The 21,014-nt window shown below is 38.2% G+C and overlaps 1 protein-coding gene across 5 annotated transcripts in view; it reads right to left on the bottom strand.

Annotated features, from left to right (window-relative positions):
- LOC143229054 (uncharacterized) overlaps window positions 1-21,014 on the bottom strand; it is a 54,137-nt gene that overhangs the window by 18,453 nt on the left and 14,670 nt on the right. For all 5 annotated transcript variants that reach the window (XM_076460766.1, XM_076460767.1, XM_076460768.1 and 2 more), the window contains 2 exons: window positions 9,667-9,755; window positions 8,563-8,626 (listed from right to left, as the gene is read on the bottom strand). In XM_076460766.1, coding sequence (XP_076316881.1) covers window positions 8,563-8,626; window positions 9,667-9,755 — 153 coding nt within the window. The remainder of the gene's footprint in view (window positions 1-8,562; window positions 8,627-9,666; window positions 9,756-21,014) is intronic.

The following is a 21,014-nucleotide window of genomic DNA, read 5'->3' as shown; positions in this document are numbered from 1 at the left end:
ACTGCTGTTCAATACACCTAATGTTTGATGATTGACATGAGATGTGGAAGTCGTTGACATAGAGACCACTTGCAACTGTAAGGGGGAGATGCCCACTGATGGCATTATTCCTTATAATTAAAAGTGTGACACTCGAAACACAGTTCTGAGAGACTCCAAGTTCTGTAGGATAGAATGGGAAAGTGTTGAACCCACATAGACTTAGAATTGCTGGTTCATTAAAAAATGTTTAATAAAAATAGGCAAATGGCCATGCAACCTATACGAGAGGTCTTGCAGGATGCCATACCTCCACACAGAATCATAAGCTTTTCCAAGGTCAAAAAATACAGAAACAAAGTGTTGCTTGAGAAAGGCTTCATTGATTGATGTTTAAAGTCAAATCAGATGGTTTATGGTGGAGCACTGTTGTCAGAACCCACACTGGGTGAGCTAGAGGAGGTTGTTTGATTCAAGGAATAAAAAAATATGAGTATTGACCCTCCTCTATAAGGCCTTACAGAGATAGCTCATCAAAGCAATTGGACGGTAGTTTGAAGGGATCTTGGCATTCTTCCCAGGCGTAGGAAAATGGAGGACAACAGCATACAACCAATCACCAGGAAAAACATTTTCCTGCAAGATCAGGTTAAAACAACCACAACAATAGCAAGTAGGAGAGACATGGTGCAGCATCTTGTAGTGAATATCATTAGGTCTGACTGATGTACTGCCAGATGATGAAGAGCAAGTTTGAGTTCAACCAGCATAAAGAGGCAATTATAGTCATGGAGAAGATCAGTCAAAAAGGAAAGAGGTGATTACTCTGTCTATGCCTTGATGGCAAAGAAGGTGGGTAATGAAGCAGAAGTGCGAGATGCACGAGAATATCAGCAATACTCTGGGCATCAGCAACTTCCTGGCCGTCAGAGAGCAAGATTGAAAGGGGGCAGAAGTATAATATCCACTGACCTTTCGAATCTTGTTCCATATGACTTTGGAACTGGTGGTATAAGAGATGCTAGATGTGTATTTACTCAATGATCTCTTCTGGCTTTGAGATCTGACCTGCCAAGCATGGGATATCTACAAAAGATATCCCAGGCCTGTTTTTGAGCTTTCTGTGCCATGTAGGAGGCAGAATTCCACCATGGACGAGGATACTGTGGAAAATGTGTCAAGGTTTTAGTAATACAATGAGCAGCTGCCTGGACAATATAGTCAGTCACTACTGCCACACAGTTGCCTATCGATGACTTACAGAAGATGGCAGGATCAAGTTCTAAGAGTGCAGTGAAAGAGGGCTGGTTGGCCTGGTTCAACTTGCATTGAGGCAAGCAGGTTGGGTCCCAAATGTAAAGAAGCCATGTGTGGAAGGAAAAAACTGAAGGTGGTAACTGCCTTAATAGGGAGGGGAGGAGGAAGAGATATCCCACAAAAATCACCTAGATTTTGGTGGAATCCCTAAGAAAGGAGGTGTAAAGTAGACACTTGTTGTAAAAGAGTTCATAGGACAAAGTATACAACTAAGGAGTATTGTCCAATCTAACTAAACTTATATTACTGAACCCAAACAACAATGTATTATAACAGTAACAATAAAAATATTCAAAATCCGTAAAAGAATAATGTCTTATCTTCCCAAAGTGTTATTTTTGAATATGCAGATAAAACAATAAGTCAAGTGGAACCAAGATATTCTTATTAACTACTTTAAATTGTCAAATAATCTGGTACTTGGTCAAGTTTGAAATTAAACTTGGAAAAATGTAAATCCACATGGATTGGCAGAAAGAGAACCACTTTGTTTTATGTAGTGGTAAACAGTTAAAGTGGACATACTCTTTTAAATGGTTAGGTTAGGCAGATTCAAATTTTATTCATAATATAAATTACAAAAAATGGAATGTTAAAACTTATAAACAACCAGGAAAAATGCTAATTGACAGACATTGGTAAAATTACCATTGCTAAAAGTTTAATACGATCAAAATCAATGTTTTCAGGAGAAATTAACCATATCCATCTTCAATAATTATAAAAATATGCTTTATATATTTATATAGGATAACATGACTTTTTGAAATTTTGCACTAAGCTACAGGAGGCCTATCTGCAACAGCCATACTGAATTTTGCAGAGTAAGACTAGCGAGGAAGCTGCTTGTCATCACCACCCACTGCCAAGTTATGGTCTACTTGAATAGAGGGATTTGCCTATCACATTATAATGCCCCAACATCCGAAAGGGTGAGCATGTTTTGGTTGGTTGGTTGGTTGATTTAGTGTTTTATGGCACAAAGCAGCTAGGCTATCTGCACCAAACGTCCAGTAAAAAGGTAAAAATAAAGTAAATGTAGTAAAATTCATAAAAGGAAATGAAGGTAAAACAAAACAGCATTGAAAAATATAAAAAGCATAAAACAAATGCTGACATCTAGTCTACAATGTTAAGAAAGAAACCAGAGTAAGAGAAGTTGTAAAAGACTTTCTGTAGCATAATGGTAATTATCATAACCCACAAGGAAGACTAACAGGTTAGTACAAGAACCACCGTCAGTCACCTGAAATTGGCCTTTCCAGTACTGGTTCTGGGTTATGTGTCATTATGGCAAGTATCAAAAAGTAAAGTATTAAAAGTGCTAAAAGACATGCAGAAAAATTGTAATAATAACTCGCCAGGACGACTAACAGGTAGTTCAAACAGCAGTGTTAGTCACCTGAAGTTAGCCTTTCAATTCCTGCTGTCGAGTTATTTAATGTTATGGCCATTTTCCAAGTTCAAATCAAACTAGAGAGAATGTGACTCTTAAAAGGGAACCACAATTAAAAAGGTCTAATAAATAAATACAAAACACTTAAATGACATTAAAAAGATTAATGGCTATTAAAATACTAAAAACTTTAACAAGGTGAACAGTGTCACCGTCACAAATAACACTGTCCAATGTTACAGATAAACCCTGGGACAGAACATGTTTAAAAGAGTGCCATCTTTGAGAGTCGTAACGATAGCAAGAAAGTAAAATATGGCTTACAGTGATCTGAGTGTTACACAAACTACACACTGGTGCATCAGTTCCAGATAAAAGAAAACGATGAATTAAAAAACTGTGACCAATACGTAGTCTAGTTACAACAACTTCCTCCTTCCAAACCTTATGGAAGCTAGAGAGCCAAAGCCCAATAAAGGGTTTTATTTGAAAAAGCTTGTTGTCACGTTGCTCACTCCAAGTGGACTGCCAGCTGGCACGGAGCCAAGCCTTGAATACAGGACCATAGTCCATGAATAAGCACAGTGTTGATAATGCCAGAACAGATAGATTTAGCTGTCATGTCTGCAAGCTCGTTCCTGCGAATACCAACGTGGCCTGGTTTCCAGAAAAACTGGATAGAAGTAGATGTTAATGAGAAATGGGCCAGTCAGTTTTGAATATCAGCGAGAACAGGGTGTGAGCTAACGTGAAGTGATTCCAAGGACAGCAGAGAACTAAGGGAGTCAGTATAAATAGTGCAGTAGGAGTACTGCTTAACTTCAATATGATCCAGGACAAGAAAAATGGCGTGCAGTTCAGCAGTGAACAATGAAGCTGTAGAGGGGATTCTGCACGCAACCACCGAACCTCAACAAACTATGGCAGAGCCCACAGATTCACCTGATTTGGAACCTTCCATATAAATTGGAATGGAAAGATTGTTCGAAAGATGTTTAGTAAATAACAGATGGTACTTCCAATCGGGAGTATCTGCCTTTCTCAGGTGACTTAAAGAAAGGTCACATTTGGGGAATGTAATGAGCCATGGTGGGACGGATTGACCAGTGGATTCTGCAACGTTATTCAAGGACAGACCCAATTCATCCAATTGCACCTGGACGTGAAGGCCAAAAGGAGCAATGGCAGATCGTCTGTTCTGAAAAAATATGGCCCACCAAGGAAGGAAAACATATCCCCAGTTGGGATTCTTTGGTAAGGAATGACGTTTCGAAAGATGTAGTAAAGACAGTTGCAAACGGCGAAGGTGCAGAGAAGGTTCACGAGATTCTATGTATAAGCTCTGAATTGGGGAGGTGCAAAAAGCCCCAGTGCATAGTCAAAGTCCTTGATGATGAATGGGGTCCAGCATCTTTCAGGCCGAGGGTCTGGCAGAGCCATAGACCAGTGATCTATAGTAGAGTTTCGACTGAATAAGAGTACGATATACCTTTAACATAGAACATCAATCCACTCCCCAACTGGTGGTAGAGAGGACACGGAGGATCTTCAGCGCTTTTGTGCATTTGACCCGTAGCTGCTTTAAGTGTGGTATAAAGGTCAGCTTACAGTCAAGAACTTGGTCTCGGGGACCACAGGCAGCGTATCTTCACCGATATGGAGTTCAGGATCAGGGTGAGTACCCTGTTGGTGGCAAAAGTGCATGCAAACGGTTTTAGAGAGAGAAAAGCTGTTCGCCGTAGTCCACTTCAGTACACAATTGAGGGCAGTTTGTAGTTTCCGCTCAATATATCTCATGTTCGATGACTGACACGAGATGTGAAAGTCGTCGACATAAAGCCCGTTTGCAACTTGTTGTTCAGTGATGGCATTTATATTTACACTGAAAAGTGTGACACTCAAAACATAGCCCTGAGGGACCCCAAGTTCCTGCAGAAAAGAACGGGAAAGTGTCAAACCCAAACGAACTTGGAATCTCCTGTCCGTTAAAATACAAACTTTTAATACAAAAGGATAAATGGGTACGTAATCCACATATATAGAGGTCTCACAAAATGCCATACCTCCATGTTGTGTCATAAGTCTTCTCAATGTCAAAGAATATAGATACAAGATGTTGTCATTTGAGAAAGGCTTCTCTGATTGATTTTTTTAGTCTAATTAGATGGTCCATAGTGGAGTGCTGTCGCCGGAATGCACACTGGCTGAGCTAGAGAAGGTTGTTTGATTCGAGGAACCAAACAAGAAGAGCATTAACCATCCTCTCTAAGGTTTTACAGAGACAACTCATCAAAGCAATTGGACAGTAGTTTAAAGGAATCTTGGGATCTTTCCCAGGCTTAGAGAAAGGTAAGATAATAGCCTGGCACCAGGCATTGGGAAAAATGCCAGATCTGGTTAAAGACAATTAGAAAAATATAAAGAGAAGCACGAGACAGATGGTGAAACATGTCATAGTGTACATCATCTGGTCCAACAGATGTACTGCCAGACCGATGAAGTTTCAGTTCCACTAGTGTAAAGGGATGATTATAGTCAAAGTGATAGTCAGTTCGAAAGGAAAGAGGTGAATGCTCTGCCTGAGTCTTGATGGCCACGAAGGTGGAAGAACAAGCAGAAGTGCTAGATACCTGGTAAAAGCTTTCACCTAGAGTATCGGGAATGCTCCGGACATCAGCTACTTCATGGCCATCACAGAGTAAAATCGAGAGGGGAGCAGAATTGTAGTGGCCAATGACCTTTCGAACCCCGTCCCATATGACCTTGGAACTAGTGGTAGAAGATATGCCACTTGTGAACTTATTCCAAGATTCCTTCTGGCTTTGACATCTTACCCACCAAGCATGTGCACAAGCCCGCTGGAAAGCGATGCGGTTTGAAAGTGTGGGATATCTACGGAAAGTATCCCAGGCCTGTTTCTGAGCCTTCTGTGCCATGTGGCATGCAGAATTCCACCACGGAGGAGGATATAGTGGAAAACGTGTCGAGGTTTTAGAAATACATTGAGGAGCTGCTTGTATAATACAGTCAGTTACTGCTGCCACACAGTTGTCTATTGATGGCTGACAGATGATGGCAGGATCAAGTTCTGGAAGAGCAGTGAAAGTGGACCAGTCTGCCTGATCTAGCTTCCCCCAGGGCACATGGGTAGGGTGGCATCGACCACGGCCAGTCTCTCTCAAAAGTATAGAAAAATGAGCACTGTCTCATGGATTATTGAGGGAGAATAATGAAGGGGAGAAAACTGAGAGATCAATAGCAGTAAAGGACTGTCTAGGTGCATGAAAATAAGTGGAAGAAGCTGTACTGAAAAGAGAAAGGTTGTGATCAGAGAATGTATGCTCCACAGAGCAACCCCTCCTATCAATAACAGCAATTTCCCAGAGGGGATGGTGCCCATTAAAGTCCCCCAGAATTAGAAAGGGAGACTGCAACTGTTCAACAAGAGCATCAAGGTCTGATTGATCATATGTCTCTCCAGGTAACAGGTAGAGAAAACAAACAGTGACAGAGATAGGGTGGGCACATGCTGATCAACCAACAATGCTACACCTCCATGCACTTGTCCATCACACAGCCTGTCATTTCTGTACAGAGAAAACTGCCAAAAGGACCCTGTATTGGCAGGTTTCAGAAATGTTTCCTGTAAGCAAAGATATATAGGATAGTAGGAAGCAATCGTTTTGATATCATCCAGATTAGAACGTAAACCTCGACAGTTCCATTGTATGGAACTGGCCATTTTTAACAATGTGTAGGCAAATTGGCTGGAGAGCCCTTCTGTTTATAACCATGTCTTTTTTCCTTACTGTCCTTATTCGGGGGAGGTCTACTAACCTCTATGGATCCTGCTATGGGTCAATTGGGCAGGTCTTTGTTGTTGGAAGGGGATTCCAGTGACTGAGGACGTGAACTAATGATCATTTTGCAACTTGGGGTGGGAGAAAAAGATGTATCTGAAAAAATGCCTTTACCTGGAATTAAAGGATGTGGATCATGAGGTTTGTTGGAATGTATGGGAAGAACAGAAATGGGTGTAGAAGTTAATTCAACTTTTTTAACCATGGAGGTCAAAAGGTTTTTTTTTTTTTTTTGAGAACGATTCTCTTGGAGACACGGAGATGCATCTGCACTCACATTGTAGTGGTGGAACAAAGTGCAGCAGCATATGTCTGAGATGAAGTGGTGGACAGCAATTTTCAAGCCTCAGGATAAGTAATGTTATGAGTAGTTTTCAAACACTGCACCTCTTTTTCCTCCAACAATTTAGGGCAAGAACAAAAGTATGAAGGGTGAAAACCATTGCAGTTGACACAATGTGGGCCCCATTTCACACTCATAGGCATTGTGGTCTTTGCCACCTCAACAAGCACATGTCAGGGAAACACAACATGATGTCTTTGAGTGGCCAAACCTCTGACATTGGAAACATAAATAGTGTGAGGTGAGCAGAAAGAGTAGACAAGAGACAAAGTCACAGAAAAAAAGACATTCATACAAAGAAGGAAGACTTTATGATTATTACATATTACAGTGAAACTTAAGGTGTTAAAAGAGATAAGAAGAATAGTTTATTTTGTTAAGGAGAGTTCTAAAGTAATTTAACCTGCATGTGTTGACTTTGGCAAAGACAGATGATTATCTGGGAGTAGGCCTACGTACAAAACAAATGAGCACATGATTTCAAAAGTACAAGATATAGTTGTGGTAAGTTGATGACACAAGTGAATCATGCTTGGATAGTTTGGTGACAGTAATAGAGAAAAACAGTTCTGCTTGCAAAGTTAAATTATGCAGTTAAATAGGTCTAAAAGTTGACTTTTGATAAAAAAAAAAAAAAAGGAACAATATAGTATTTATGATATGCCTACGATCATTGATAAAAATTTGTTGTACATATGTTTAGTTAGTTTTAAAAAAGCTATTAGCCATGGCATAGCAGCTCACAGAATGGCTCTGAGTTTTTCAAGTACAAACTTTTAGCTCATGTCTCCATCTCGTGACCAGTTTGAGATCTAATTTCAACTTTGGACTCAGGAGGTCAAACTGTTTCGATTGATGTGTTTGATCACACTCAAAGTTTCATAGATTAATTTCTTCCACTCTTGCCTAACATAATTTTAATTTGAGGGTTGGATGGTAAAGATCCTGAGAAGCAATACAATCCAATCGGGTATATGCATGCCCACACTTGGTATTGTTACTGCACAAAAATATAGCTAATAAAAAAGAAAAGCAGGTCTCAGATAAATTTATTCTAACCCTACCTAAAAGAATTTCAAGTGCCACCACTATTGACCATTGAGAACATCATTCACATTATCCATGACTATCCATTTCTCTGTTTCATTAAACATTATTTTCTATTTACTGACTAAGACTTGATTGACTAACAATATATTAATATCATTTCAACAGAAAAACTGGCAAAATACAATCTCATAACAAATGAAATTTTAAGATAAGTTTAATGACTTTTATATGATTAAACACTGCCATGTTTTAACAGTGCAATGAATACAAAAAAATTCTAATATAATATTGATGACACTATTTAAAGCATAAATTGGTTAACAATTTATTAAAAGTATTTCAGTTTATTAAATTCTTGAAATACTGAAATATGAATTATTAAACAAATAGTGATTAATAAGCTTAAAGAGAGGTTTAGCATGTTGAAAATGTGGGAAAAATCAAGTTGTCAGAGTGCACTACTTGCATAGGAGAATATACGAAAAGCTGAAAGTTACAAAAATGACACGAGTAGCCAAAACAGATTAACCTTTCATAAGCTACAACAACAGCAAAGGCATCAAGACATAAATTTCCCTCTAAAGCATCAGTCAAAATTACAAATTAATAAAACTCACAAAGTTTCTTTTCCTAAAGGACATTTCAGACACTCTGAAGAACCTTCTTCTGGTTGGTAAAAACCTAACAGCAAGAAATGTATCAGATATATTTGATTTTCCAAGATTTAGCTATTTTTTTTTCTACACAAAAATATATTGGTAGGAGAACAACGTACTGTAAACCAAATAAATTCCTAATTATATAAAAGTAAATATTTTTAGCTTGATCTCAATTTATTGTTGCTTCTCATTGTTAAAATAAATTTTACTCTTTTTCAGGTTTCATTGCCTTGATTATGTACATATTATTAGAAACATTTTTGCATTTTGGATCAAAAAATTAAACAAAGTAGAGTTTGGTTGCTCATAACTGTTGGTAAACTACTGTGATAAAGTTTAATAGAAACTAGACAATGTTTTCATAGAAAGTAAGTCCTTTATACTATTTTTGATGTACCAGTTAGTTCCCAAAATGAGATGTTTTTCGTTATCAAGTCTAATTTTGCAACAACTATTCTAAATGTAGGCTCAACTATTCTATATTATAAAAGAGTTCAGACAAAATAAGGAAGCTTAAGGCATTCTGATTTGTGGAACCACGTAGTAATCATTACTTACTTGTTTTACTGGAAGTTGAAAAAAAACACTAAATATTTGTGCTACTGCTTTATTTAAGTTTATTTACAGAACTAAGGTCTATTTCACCTTATTAGTACTAATGGATTAAGGTTTTCTTAATTTTATAGTTGTTGCTGACAAAAACATTCTTGAAGTTCAATAATTTCATTTGACATTAAATTACAGTATTTCTTTAGTCATTTTGTAAATTCTACAGGCATAAATGTCTGATGTTTGTAATTTTGTAGTCAAGATCCAATTTCTCTGTCTAGAAACAGTGTGTCAAATCTACATGTATTCTAAGACAATTTCAAATTAAACCTAAAAAAAAGAAACTTGCATTTTTAATATTTTTTTGCCATACAGTTTTCAAAAATATTTTAAACAAGCCATCTGTAAATACGCTGTCCATTAATGATATGAGTTTGTATCAAGAACTACACTGCCAAAGTATTTCACCAATCAATTTTAACAAATTGTATTCAAGTAATAAAAGAAGCTTACCAAGAGAACAGGGAACACAAACTGATGATCCAGGAACAGAACTATATGATCCTGAAGAGCAAGTATCACAGCTTGTACATCCTGTAGAGCTACATGAAGGAGAGAAAAACAAAAACAAAATTCATATCCTGTGAATATACCACATCTGTGTCTTTGCATTTACCACAAAATTTCATTAATTCTGAAACTAGGAAAAGTCACTGTATAAATGTTTTTCCATCATTTGATTGAATTATTACATTGACGTTTCTTTGAAAACATTATATAGATTATTGTATTCACCCATACAAGTATTTCAACATATTTCTAAAAAATTAACTGAACATAATATAAATAATGAACACAGAATTGACATTTTTATAAAGTAAATAAAACTAATGTCAGTATAGTTATGTCAGTAAAGCTTGACACAAACTAAATTACTAACTATATGTTTAGGTTTAGTATTATGACATTCTGTTCAGAAAACTGTGATTTGTTTTGTTCATATGTTCATGGTCTTGGGAAGGAGGTTTCTGGTTTTTTAACCTGGTGTTCAAGTTATATCTTGTTTCACCTATGTAAAAGACTGGGTAGTCGTTACACTTTCTTTTGTAAATGTTTCCTGGTTGGGTGGGTTCTTATATAATTTTTTAACGTGTTTGATTTTCATTCCAGGGTTGAAAATAAATATAGTTATTAGGTTAACATTACATTTAGGTACTAGCCTTTTACAAATTTCTGATAGAAGTGTGTTTATATTTTTTTAGGTATGGGACAGTGCAAGTGATTAGTTTTTTTCTGTTTTGTGGATGTTCTTTTTAGTTTGTTTATTAAATGTGTCTTGTCTGTTTTTTAAATTCATTGATAGTTTGTGTAACTATTGTAAAAGGGAAATGGTCTATGTCAGTAAAGCAATGAGTCAAGTGTGTAACTTTATCAATGTTTTCTGTGGTATGTATAGTGTATGCTAAACTTAGTAGGTTTTTTTTTAAGAGTGCCTATCTTTTGGTGTATTACATGATTAGAAAACCAGTTTATATAACTTCTGAAGTAATTTCAAGTTAAATAAAAATGAGTTTTAGTTCCTAATTTGCAGAGAGCCAGTATTGAGATCATGAGACAAGATTAACATTAATTCATGAGTTAAGAGATGATGTAGGACAGATTTGGCACGTTTTCAAAACTAAATTGCTTTTAACTTTAGATATGGAAAAATATAAAAGGGAAATACCAAATATAACTGGTTTAATGATGATTTTAACAATAATATCAGGGGCAATCTCAGTAAGTTCAAAAAGTATATATAGCCAAATATTAAGGAAGTTGTATAAAAAGTAGAAGAAAGCTAATGATCTGGTTATAAAAAAGAAGCAATTAAAAATGTGTATCTCAAACAGCTGATCAGTAATGTTACAAGTACAAATTTTTCTCTTATCTGTTAAAGACAAGTGAAACATTGAAATGGGTTTTGAGACCTTAAAGGATGTTAAAGATTGATTGATTGATTGATTTAGTGTTTTATGGCACAAAGCAGCGAGGCTATCTGCGCCAGACATTCGGTAAAAATGTAAAAAAAAATAAAATAAATAAATGTAGTAATAGACATAAATGGAAATGAAGGTAAAACAAAAAAGTATAAAACCAATGTTGACACCTAGTCTACAATGTTAAGATAGAAGGCAGAGTATAAGAAGTTGTAAGGTATATACTCTAGCAAAAAGGTAATGATCATAACCCGCCAGGAAGATTAACAGGTAAGTTCAAGAACCACCGTCAATCACCTGAAGTTGGCCTTTCCAGTCTTGGTTCCGGGTTATGTATCATAGCAGCTATTATCAAAATGTAAAAGAATAAAAGTTTTAAAAGACACTCTGCAAAATCGTAATAATGAGTAGCCAAATGTCCAGTAAAAAGATAAAGTCAAGTAAATGGAGTAAAATTTGTAAAAGTAAATGAAGGTAAAAACAAAACAGCAATTAAAACAGAAAATGGTGTAAAAACCAATGGTGACATCCAGTCTTCAAAGTTGTAAAATATTTACTCTAGCAAAATGTTAATGATCATAACCCGCCAGGAAGACTAACAGGTAAGTTCAAGAACCACCGTCAATCACCTGAAGTTGGCCTTTCCAGTCCTGGTTCCGGGTTATGTGTCATAGCAGCTATTATCAAAATGTAAAAGAAAAGTTTTAAAAGACACTCCAGTCAACAAAGTTGTAAAGAACTACCTGTAGCAGAATGGTAATGATTGTAACCCGCCAGGAAGACTAACAGGTAAGTATAAAAACCACCGTCAGTCACCTGAATTTCGTCTTTCCAGTCCTGGTTCCGGGTTATGAGTCAATATGGCCAGTACTAAAAAGTTAAGTAGTAAAAGTGTGAAATGATATGCAGCAAAAGTGTAATAACAACTCGCCAAGGTGACTAACAGGTAAGTATAAAAACCACCGTCAGTCACCTGAAGTTCGTCTTTCCAGTCCTGGTTCCGGGTTATGAGTCAATATGGCCAGTAAAAAGTTAAGTAGTAAAAGTGTGAAATGATATGCAGCAAAAGTGTAATAACAACTCGCCAGGATGACTAACGAGTAGTTCAAACGGATAGTTCAAACAGGAGCGTAGTCACCTGAAGTTGGCCTTTCCAGTCCTGGTGTTGAGTTATTTAATGTTCTGGCCATTGTCCAATGTCAAATTGAAGGAGAGAGATTAAAACTGTAAAAAAGGAACCACAATTAAAAAGGTGTAATGAATAAATATGCAACACTTAAATGAGATTAAAAGGTTAATGGCCATTAAAAATTAAAAACATTATCAAGGTGGACAGAGTCACCATCACCAATAACTCTGTCCAATGTTACAGATTGACCCTGGGAAAAAGTATGTTTAAAATATTGCCGTCGTTGAGAATTGTAACGATGGCAAGAAAGTAAAACGTGGCTGATAGTGATTTGAGTGTTACACAAACTACACATTGGTGCATCAGTTCCAGATAAAAGAAAATGATGAGTTAAAAAACTGTGACCAATGCGTAGCCTAGTGAGAACAACTTCCTCCTTCCGAACTTTACGGAAGCTAAATGGCCAAAGTCCAATTTTGGGTTTGATTTGAAAAAGTTTGTTGTCACGTTGCTCATTCCCAGTGGACAGCCAGCTGGCATGGAGCCGAGCCTTGAAGACAACACCATAGTCCATGTACGGAATAGGCATAGGAGTGATGGTGCTGAAGCAGACATATTTAGCTGCCATGTCTGCAAGCTCGTTCCCGCGAATACCAACATGGCCTGGTATCCAGAAAAACTGGATTGAAGTAGCTGCTAATGAGAAATGGGCCAGTCGGTTTCGAATATCAGCAAGAATAGGATGTGAGATAACGTGTAGCGATTCCAAGGCAAGTATAGAACTAAGCGAATCAGTATAAATAGTGCAGTTGGAGTACTGCTCAGCTGCAATATGGTCCAGGGCAAGGGATATGGCATACAGTTCAACAGTGAACACAGAAGCTGTAGAAGGGATTCTGCGTGCAACTACTGACCCATAGCAAACCATAGCAGAGCCCACTGAATTACCTGATTTGGAACCATCTGTATAAATGGGAACTGAATGATTGTTTGAAAGATATTCATTGAATAAAAGACGGTACTTCCAATCTGGAGTATCCGCCTTTTTTAGGTGACTGAAAGAAAGGTCACATTTGGGGGCTGTAACAAGCCATGGTGGGATGGGCGACCTGTGGAATCTGCAATGTTATCAAGGACAGACCCAATTCATCCAATTGCTCCCGGATCACGAAGGCCAAGCGGAGCAATGACAGATCGTCTGTTCTGAAAAAGTACTGCCCACCGAGGAAGAAAAACACATTTCCAGGTGGAATGCTTTGGTAAGGAATGAAGTTTCAAAGTATATTGTAAAGATAGTTGCAAACGGCGAAGGTGTAGAGAAGGTTCATGAGATTCAATGTATATACTTTGAACTGGAGAGGTACGGAAAGCCCCAGTGCAGAGTCAAAGTCCTTGGTGATGAACGGGGTCTAGCATCTTTAAGGCGAGGGTCTGGCAGAGCCATAGACCATTGATCCATAATCGAGTTTCGATCTAATAAAACACGATATACTTTTAACATTGAACAGCGATCTGCCCCCCAACTGGTAGAAGAGAGAACACGGAGGATGTTCAGTGCTCTTGTGCATTTGACCCGAAGCTGTTTTAAGTGTGGTATAAAGGTCAGTTTACGATCAAAGATAAGTCCCAAGAACTTGGTCTCCAGGACCACTGGCAGCAAAACTTCACCGATATGAAGTTCAGGATCAGGGTGAATACCCCGTCGACGGCAAAAGTGCAGGCATACAGTTTTGGAGAGAGAGAAATTAAAGCCGTTCACCAGAGTCCACTTCCGTACACAATTGAGGGCGGTTTGTAGTTGCCGCTCAATATATCTCATGTTTGAAGACTGACATGAGATGTGAAAGTCGTCGACATACAGCCCATTCGCAACAGTGAGAGGGAGTTGTTCAGTGATGGCATTTATCTGTATACTGAAGAGTGTAACACTCAAAACACAGCCCTGAGGGACCCCAAGTTCCTGTAGAAAAGAATGGGAAAGTGTCGAACCCACACGAACTTGGAATCTCCTGTCCATTAAAAATTTTTTAATAAACATGGGTAGATGGCCACGTAACCCATATGTATGGAGGTCTTGCAAAACACCATACCTCCATGTTGTGTCGTAAGCCTTCTCTATGTCAAAGAATATTGATACAAGATGTTGGCGGTTGAGAAAGGCTTCTCTGATAGATGTTTCAAGACGAATTAGGTGGTCTGTGGTGGAGTGCTGTCGACGGAACCCACACTGGGTGGGCGAGAGGAGGTTGTTTGATTCAAGGAACCAAACAAGACGAGCATTAACCATCCTTTCTAATGTCTTACAGAGACAACTCGTCAAAGCAATTGGACGGTAGTTTGAAGGAATCTTGGGATCTTTCCCTGGCTTAGAGAAAGGTAAAATAATAGCCTGGCGCCAGGCATCAGGAAAAACATTCTCCTGCCAGATCCGGTTGAAAACAATGAGAAGGACATCAAGAGAAGCAGGAGATAGATGGTGCAGCATGTCATAATGAATATCATCAGGTCCAACAGATGTACTGGCAGACCGATGAAGGGCCATTTTTAGTTCCACCAGGGTAAAGGGACAATTATAGTCAAAGAAACAGTCAGTTCAAAGGAAAGAGGTGATCGCTCTGCTTGCAGTCTTGATGGCCAGGAAGGTGGAGGAACAAGCAGAAGTGCTAGATACCCGGCAAAAGCTTTCACCTAGAGTGTTAGCGATGTTCGAACATCAGTCACCTCCTGACCATCAGAGAGTAAGATTGAGAGGGGATAGAATTGTAGTGTCCATTAACCTTTCGAATCCTGTCCCATATGATCTTGGAACTGGTGGTAGAAGATATATTGGTTGTGAACTTAATCCAAGATTCCTTCTGGCTGTGACGTCTTACCCACCTAGCATGTGCATGGGCCCGTTGGAAAGCAACGCGGTTTGAAAGTGTGGGATATCTACGAAAAGTATCCCAGGCCCGCTTTTGAGCCTTCCGTGCTAAGTGGCAAGCAGGATTCCACCACGGACGAGGATATCGTGGAAAACGTGTCGAGGTTTTAGGAATACACTGAGCAGCTGCATGTGTATTACAGTCAGTTACCGCTGCTACACAGTCGTCTATTGATGGCTGATTTACGATGGCAGGATCAAGTTCTGTGAGAGCAGTGAAAGTGGACCAGTCTGCCTGATCCAGCTTCCACGGGGACGCGGGTAGGGTGGCATCGACCACGGCCAGTCCCTCTCAAAGGATGGGAAAATGATCACTGCCTAGTGGATTACTGTCAACCCTCCATGAAAAAAGGGAGAATAATGAAGGGGAGCAAACTGAGAGATCAATAGTGGTAAAGGACTGACTAGGTGCATGAAAGTAAGTGGAAGAATCAGTATTGAAAAGAGAAAGATTGTGATCAGAGAGCATCCGCTCTACAGATCGGCCCCTCCCATCAATAATAGCACTTCCCCAGAGGGATGATTTCCATTAAAATCCCTAGGATTAGAAATGGAGATGGCAATTGTTCAATGAGAGCATCAAGATCTGATTGATCATATGTCTTTCCAGGGGACAGGTACAGAGAACAAACAGTGATGGTATGACCCAAGGAAACACGGGTGGCTGCAGCCTCCAAGGGTGTGTTGAGTGACAAAGACAGGGTGGGCACGTGTTGATCAACCAACAGTGCCACCCCTCCATGTACTCGACCATCACACAACCTGTCATTTCTGTACAGAGAAAACTGCTGAATGGAGACAGTATCAGCAGTTTTGAGAAATGTTTCTTGTGAAGAAAGACAAACAGGATGGTAGGAAGCAATCAGCGTTTTGATATCATCCAGATTAGAACGTAAACCTCGACAGTTCCATTGTATCAAGGTGGCCATTTTTAAGAACGGGTAGGTGAAGTGGCTGGAGAACCCTTCGGTTTACGACCACGTCTTTTTTCTTGACTGTCTTTAGTTGGAGAAGGTCTATCAACCTCCATGGATACTGCTCTGTGTCGGGTGGGCAGGTTTTTGTTATTGGAAGGGGAATCCAGTGACTGAGGACGCAAACGAATAATTGTTTTGTCTCTTGTGGTGGGAGAAAAAGATGTATCAAAAGAAATGCCTGTATTTGAAACTGAAGGACGTGGATCTTGAGGTTTGTTGAAAGGTATGGGAGGAACAGAGATAGGTGTGGAAGTTGATTCATCAACCTTTTTAACCACGGAGGTCAAAAGGCTTTTCATTTGTTTTGAAAACGATTCTCTTGGAGGCACAGAGAGATCTGTCTGCACTCCCACTGTAGTTGTGGAATGAAGTGCAGCAGCATATGTCGAGATGGAGTTGTGGACAGCAATTTCGAGCCTCAGGATAACTAATGTTATGTGTCGTTTTCAAATGCTGCACCTCTTTTCCTCCAACCATTTCGGGCAAGAATGAAAGTAACAGGGGTGAGAACCATTGCAATTGACACAATGTGGGTTCATGTCACAGTCATAGGCATCGTGGTCCTTGCCACCACAACGAGCACATGTCAGGGAACCACGACAGGATGTCTTTGAGTGGCCGAATCTCTGACATTGGAAACATCGAAGAGGGTTTGGTATGTATGGCGAACCCTGCAAATGAGATAACCTGCCTTGATGGTGGCAGGTGCACGTGGTGAAGTAAATGTTAAAAGAGGGTATTTGTTGGCAGTGTAATTCCATCTTTGCAGTGGAGATCGCCTCACTGCAGAAACTCCTTGAGTGGAGAGACCAGCGAGAATCTCTGACTCGGGAACGTTCTTCAAAGCCCTTTCAACAATAACTCCTTGTGAAGAATTCAAGGTAGCATGGGTTGAAACCTCAATAGGAAAATCCCCAATTGCCTTTGGATGCAAGAGGAGTTCACTGTGTTGGGATGTGGATGTTTCAACCAATATGTCACCAGATCGAAGTTTCTTTACTGATTTTGGAGAGCCAGCAAGTCCCTCTAGTCCCTTTTGAATAAAAAAAGGGGACATTTGCCCTAAAGGTTTTCGAAGAGAATGTAATATAAGAAAATGAGATGCGTGTGTTACAGATGTTGAAGATTGCTGTTCTGAGTATTCAAGGCGTGGTAAACATCCATTGACTGTTTTTTTTACAATTATATTTAAATTTTTTAGAGGATCCATAGGAAAAAGGAAAAATTTCGGTACCCAGTGACCCCACCCACCATGGAGCCCTACAAGGGGACCCACTACAAAGTCACGCGAGGACAATGCAGCAACGCCAGGGTTTCGTGAGCACTATACCCAAACACCAGCATCAGGCACAATGTCCACAATACCCGTTGAGAACTTCCAACACTGGTACTTGGTTGACTCTAGCCCAAGTGGACCAGCCGATTGACCCAGGGGGCCACCCAAAGGCCGCCGTCTACAGGAATTCGAGGCCAAAGTGGTGTGATAGGGTTGGACCCCTCAACCACCAGGATCCTCTCCTCCCCTTCACGGGTCGCCACGCACGGCAAACACGTGGGTGGATGTTTAGATCCCAGAGAAGGTAACCTGATAGAACAGAACCTTCCCTGGGAGGTCCCCTCACCACGTACAGGTATCCACACCGAGGGGGATGTTAAAGAATGAGAATGCTAAACTTTTAAAGGTTTTCTTCTTTTCATGTTCTGTTTTACACAAAAGAAGATTAATAATACTCCTTACCATCAACATTCTAAAGGAAGATTTAGAAGCTAAAAATGGATAAATCATCAGTGTCAGACAAGTTTTAACCCAGATTTTTAAAAAATTTATGAGCCTTTAACATTCTGGTAGGCCAAGATACAATGGAAAAAGTTTTAGAGAGTCTGATACAAAATAGTTTTACAAAATCATTTAGTTTTTGTTCATTGAATTTGAGCAAAGCAATTTGAGAGTTTTCTGCACTAACCTGCCCTAACACAGAAGTGATATGCTAGTGCTGCAGTATTCACTATACAGATCATGGATTACTTGCAGTCTTCAAAAAAAAAAAAAAAAGTTTTGAAACAAGTTAGTGTGCTCTATCACAAAATTTAGGTTGGTAATTAACACTAGTTGTGTATATTTTTTTATGCTTGTATGAAACATTTCAGGCCATTACCAAAATGCAGATTCTGTACGTTTCTGGATATATCTTTGTTTCTTGCTCAGTTTAGCCAGGCCAGTGCAGCGTGGCAAGGAGGGCCAAGTCTCTGCATAAGTGCATTAATGAATAAATAATACCAGTTAAAAAGTTTGAATGGTGTGAAGAGAGGAAGGGCATTGGACATTTCAAGACAAATGGGAACATGAATTTTATTTTGCATGTGGAAAGAAAGAAAGATTGGTTGGGTCATGAAATAGGGTATAACAAAACGATATAGTCTGAACACACACCACAGTATTGTGCATTATGGTTTTGAAAAAAATTTACCATTAAAAACATAAAAGAGGACAGCAAGTACTGTATTTGAAAAAAATGTACATTTTCTGAGCAAAGAAAATTATTGTGTATACTGTGAACAAAAATAAACTTACTATGAAGGCATCATATCATGTTACTGAGATTCTGAACAACCAAATGAGGTCATTTAGTGGTGCAGAAATTGCTAAAGAGCACAGTATAGTCACCTGTAACATCTTGTTTCAGAACTTTCCAAACTTGTAAAAAAATATAAGAAAACTGCAGTTGTGTGGTAACACCTGTGCCAGGAGAAAAGTTTTTTTCAAATCAAATTATTTATTTTACACATTAATTGAGACATTGAGAGAATACATCTATTTTAACCTGAATAGGAACTTCTCAACAGATCTATTGTCAAAATCACAGATAATTTAATTTTTGCAATATTACCTCTATGAGGAAGTCATAAATGTAGTACTTTTAATTACGATTGCAATGACTGGCCAGATATAAGAGGAAACTATATGTATAAATTGACAGGTGTGTAGATTTACAGATGTTTCTCTATAGCAGGAATGAACACTGATTTTGCTTATCTTTCGAATAAAAATCTCAGTCTGATTTGTATACTACACCTAGAAAACTTGGCATTAAAAATCTCAAGTCTGATTTGTATACTACACCTAGAAAACTTGGCATTAAAAATCTCAAGTCTGATTTGTATACTACACCTAGAAAACTTGGCATTAAAAATCTCAGTCTGATTTGTATACTACACCTAGAAAACTTGGCATTAAAAATCTCAAGTCTGATTTGTATACTACACCTAGAAAACTTGGCATTAAAAATCTCAAGTCTGATTTGTATACTACACCTAGAAAACTTGGCATTAAAAATCTCAAGTCTGATTTGTATACTACACCTAGAAAACTTGGCATTAAAAATCTCAGTCTGATTTGTATACTACACCTAGAAAACTTGGCATTAAAAATCTCAGTCTGATTTGTATACTACACCTAGAAAACTTGGCATTAAAAATCTCAAGTCTGATTTGTATACTACACCTAGAAAACTTGGCATTAAAGATTTTTGATCAAGATTTCAGCAGTTTAGTGAAAAAAGTTGTGCATTAGAGATCAACATTTTTCAGAAATTTTTGAAAAACTCAATATTATAAAGATGCCCTTTAAAATTCTGAAGTTTGCTGGCTCAGTTGAGAGAAGTGCTAAACAGACTTTCATAAAACTCTTTCTGACAAAATATGGTACAAAGTGCACATTATTCTGAATTAAACATCAAGTTTTCTTACAGAAGCAACTAAAATGATGAAAATTAATTGAACCGATCTTCAAGGTGTATACAAATTAATCATCTAGATGACTAGTAACACTTTTGCACTTGAAGAAAAATCTCAAGATGTATTCAAAGAAATTTCAACTCACGATTTCATTAGCTTTTCAAACATTTGGCTCTTCTTTCAAAAAAACCAGATGGAAATGTTGATGAAGTATTCACATTATTTTTGATTTACTTGCAGGAAGAAATTAAATTCAGATTCCAGGATTTTTGAAAATTTAATCATTCATTCTGACTTGTTAAAAATCCAAGGAACTTCACAATTAAATAAGTTGCAGAGATTTATGTTCTAAGACATGAAACAACAGGTTTAAAAAATAAATTGATGAACTTGTAGCAACATAAAAAGAAGAAATGCCCAACAAAAAACGTAAAAATGGCAAGATATTTCAATTTTGGAATATTTTCCCAAAAAGAGCAGTTTTCACTAGAAAATATTACTCCTTTTAGGATGTCTATATCTTTGTGAAGCAATTTTTAGTGAAATGAAGTTTATCAAAAACAAATATTGAACAGGAGTTACCAAAGATATTTGGATCAACTTATCAGACTGACTATTTCAAAGATGCAAGCTAATATTACAAAAATGTGAGGAACATTTCCTCTTTACTTCAAAATGAACATTTTCCTACACTGAACATGTACTTCTGATAGATTGTTACCTCTTTTCACACTTGACACTATAACTTAAAAGGTAGCTATACGCAAGTCCTTTAAGGAAGTTGGAGACAAACAGATGTGACAAAAGGGTGTTCAGATTCAAAAGATCACAATAGAGAAGCCATGTTTGGAGGGAAAAGGCAGAAGAGGACAGTTGTGCAAGAATGGAAAAAGTCATGGCACAAGTCTTCACTGAAAACTCATCAGATGACAGTAAAAAGTCTCAGACAAAAGGTGAATTAAGGAAGAGAAATGAAGGAAGAAGATAAAAGTGGTTGAGGTTGGGAAAAGGTGGCCAAAATATTGGGATCCAAATCACACAGAGGCAGAAAAACACCCAAATGTTGCAAGTTCAAAAAAAGAAATGCAGATGAAAGGTAAGAGCCAAAGAATGAGCTC

The sequence above is a fragment of the Tachypleus tridentatus genome, chromosome 10 (assembly GCF_004210375.1).
Source record: "Tachypleus tridentatus isolate NWPU-2018 chromosome 10, ASM421037v1, whole genome shotgun sequence".
Taxonomy (NCBI): Eukaryota; Metazoa; Arthropoda; class Merostomata; order Xiphosura; family Limulidae; genus Tachypleus; species Tachypleus tridentatus.
This window is presented reverse-complemented; position numbering and strand designations above follow the sequence as displayed.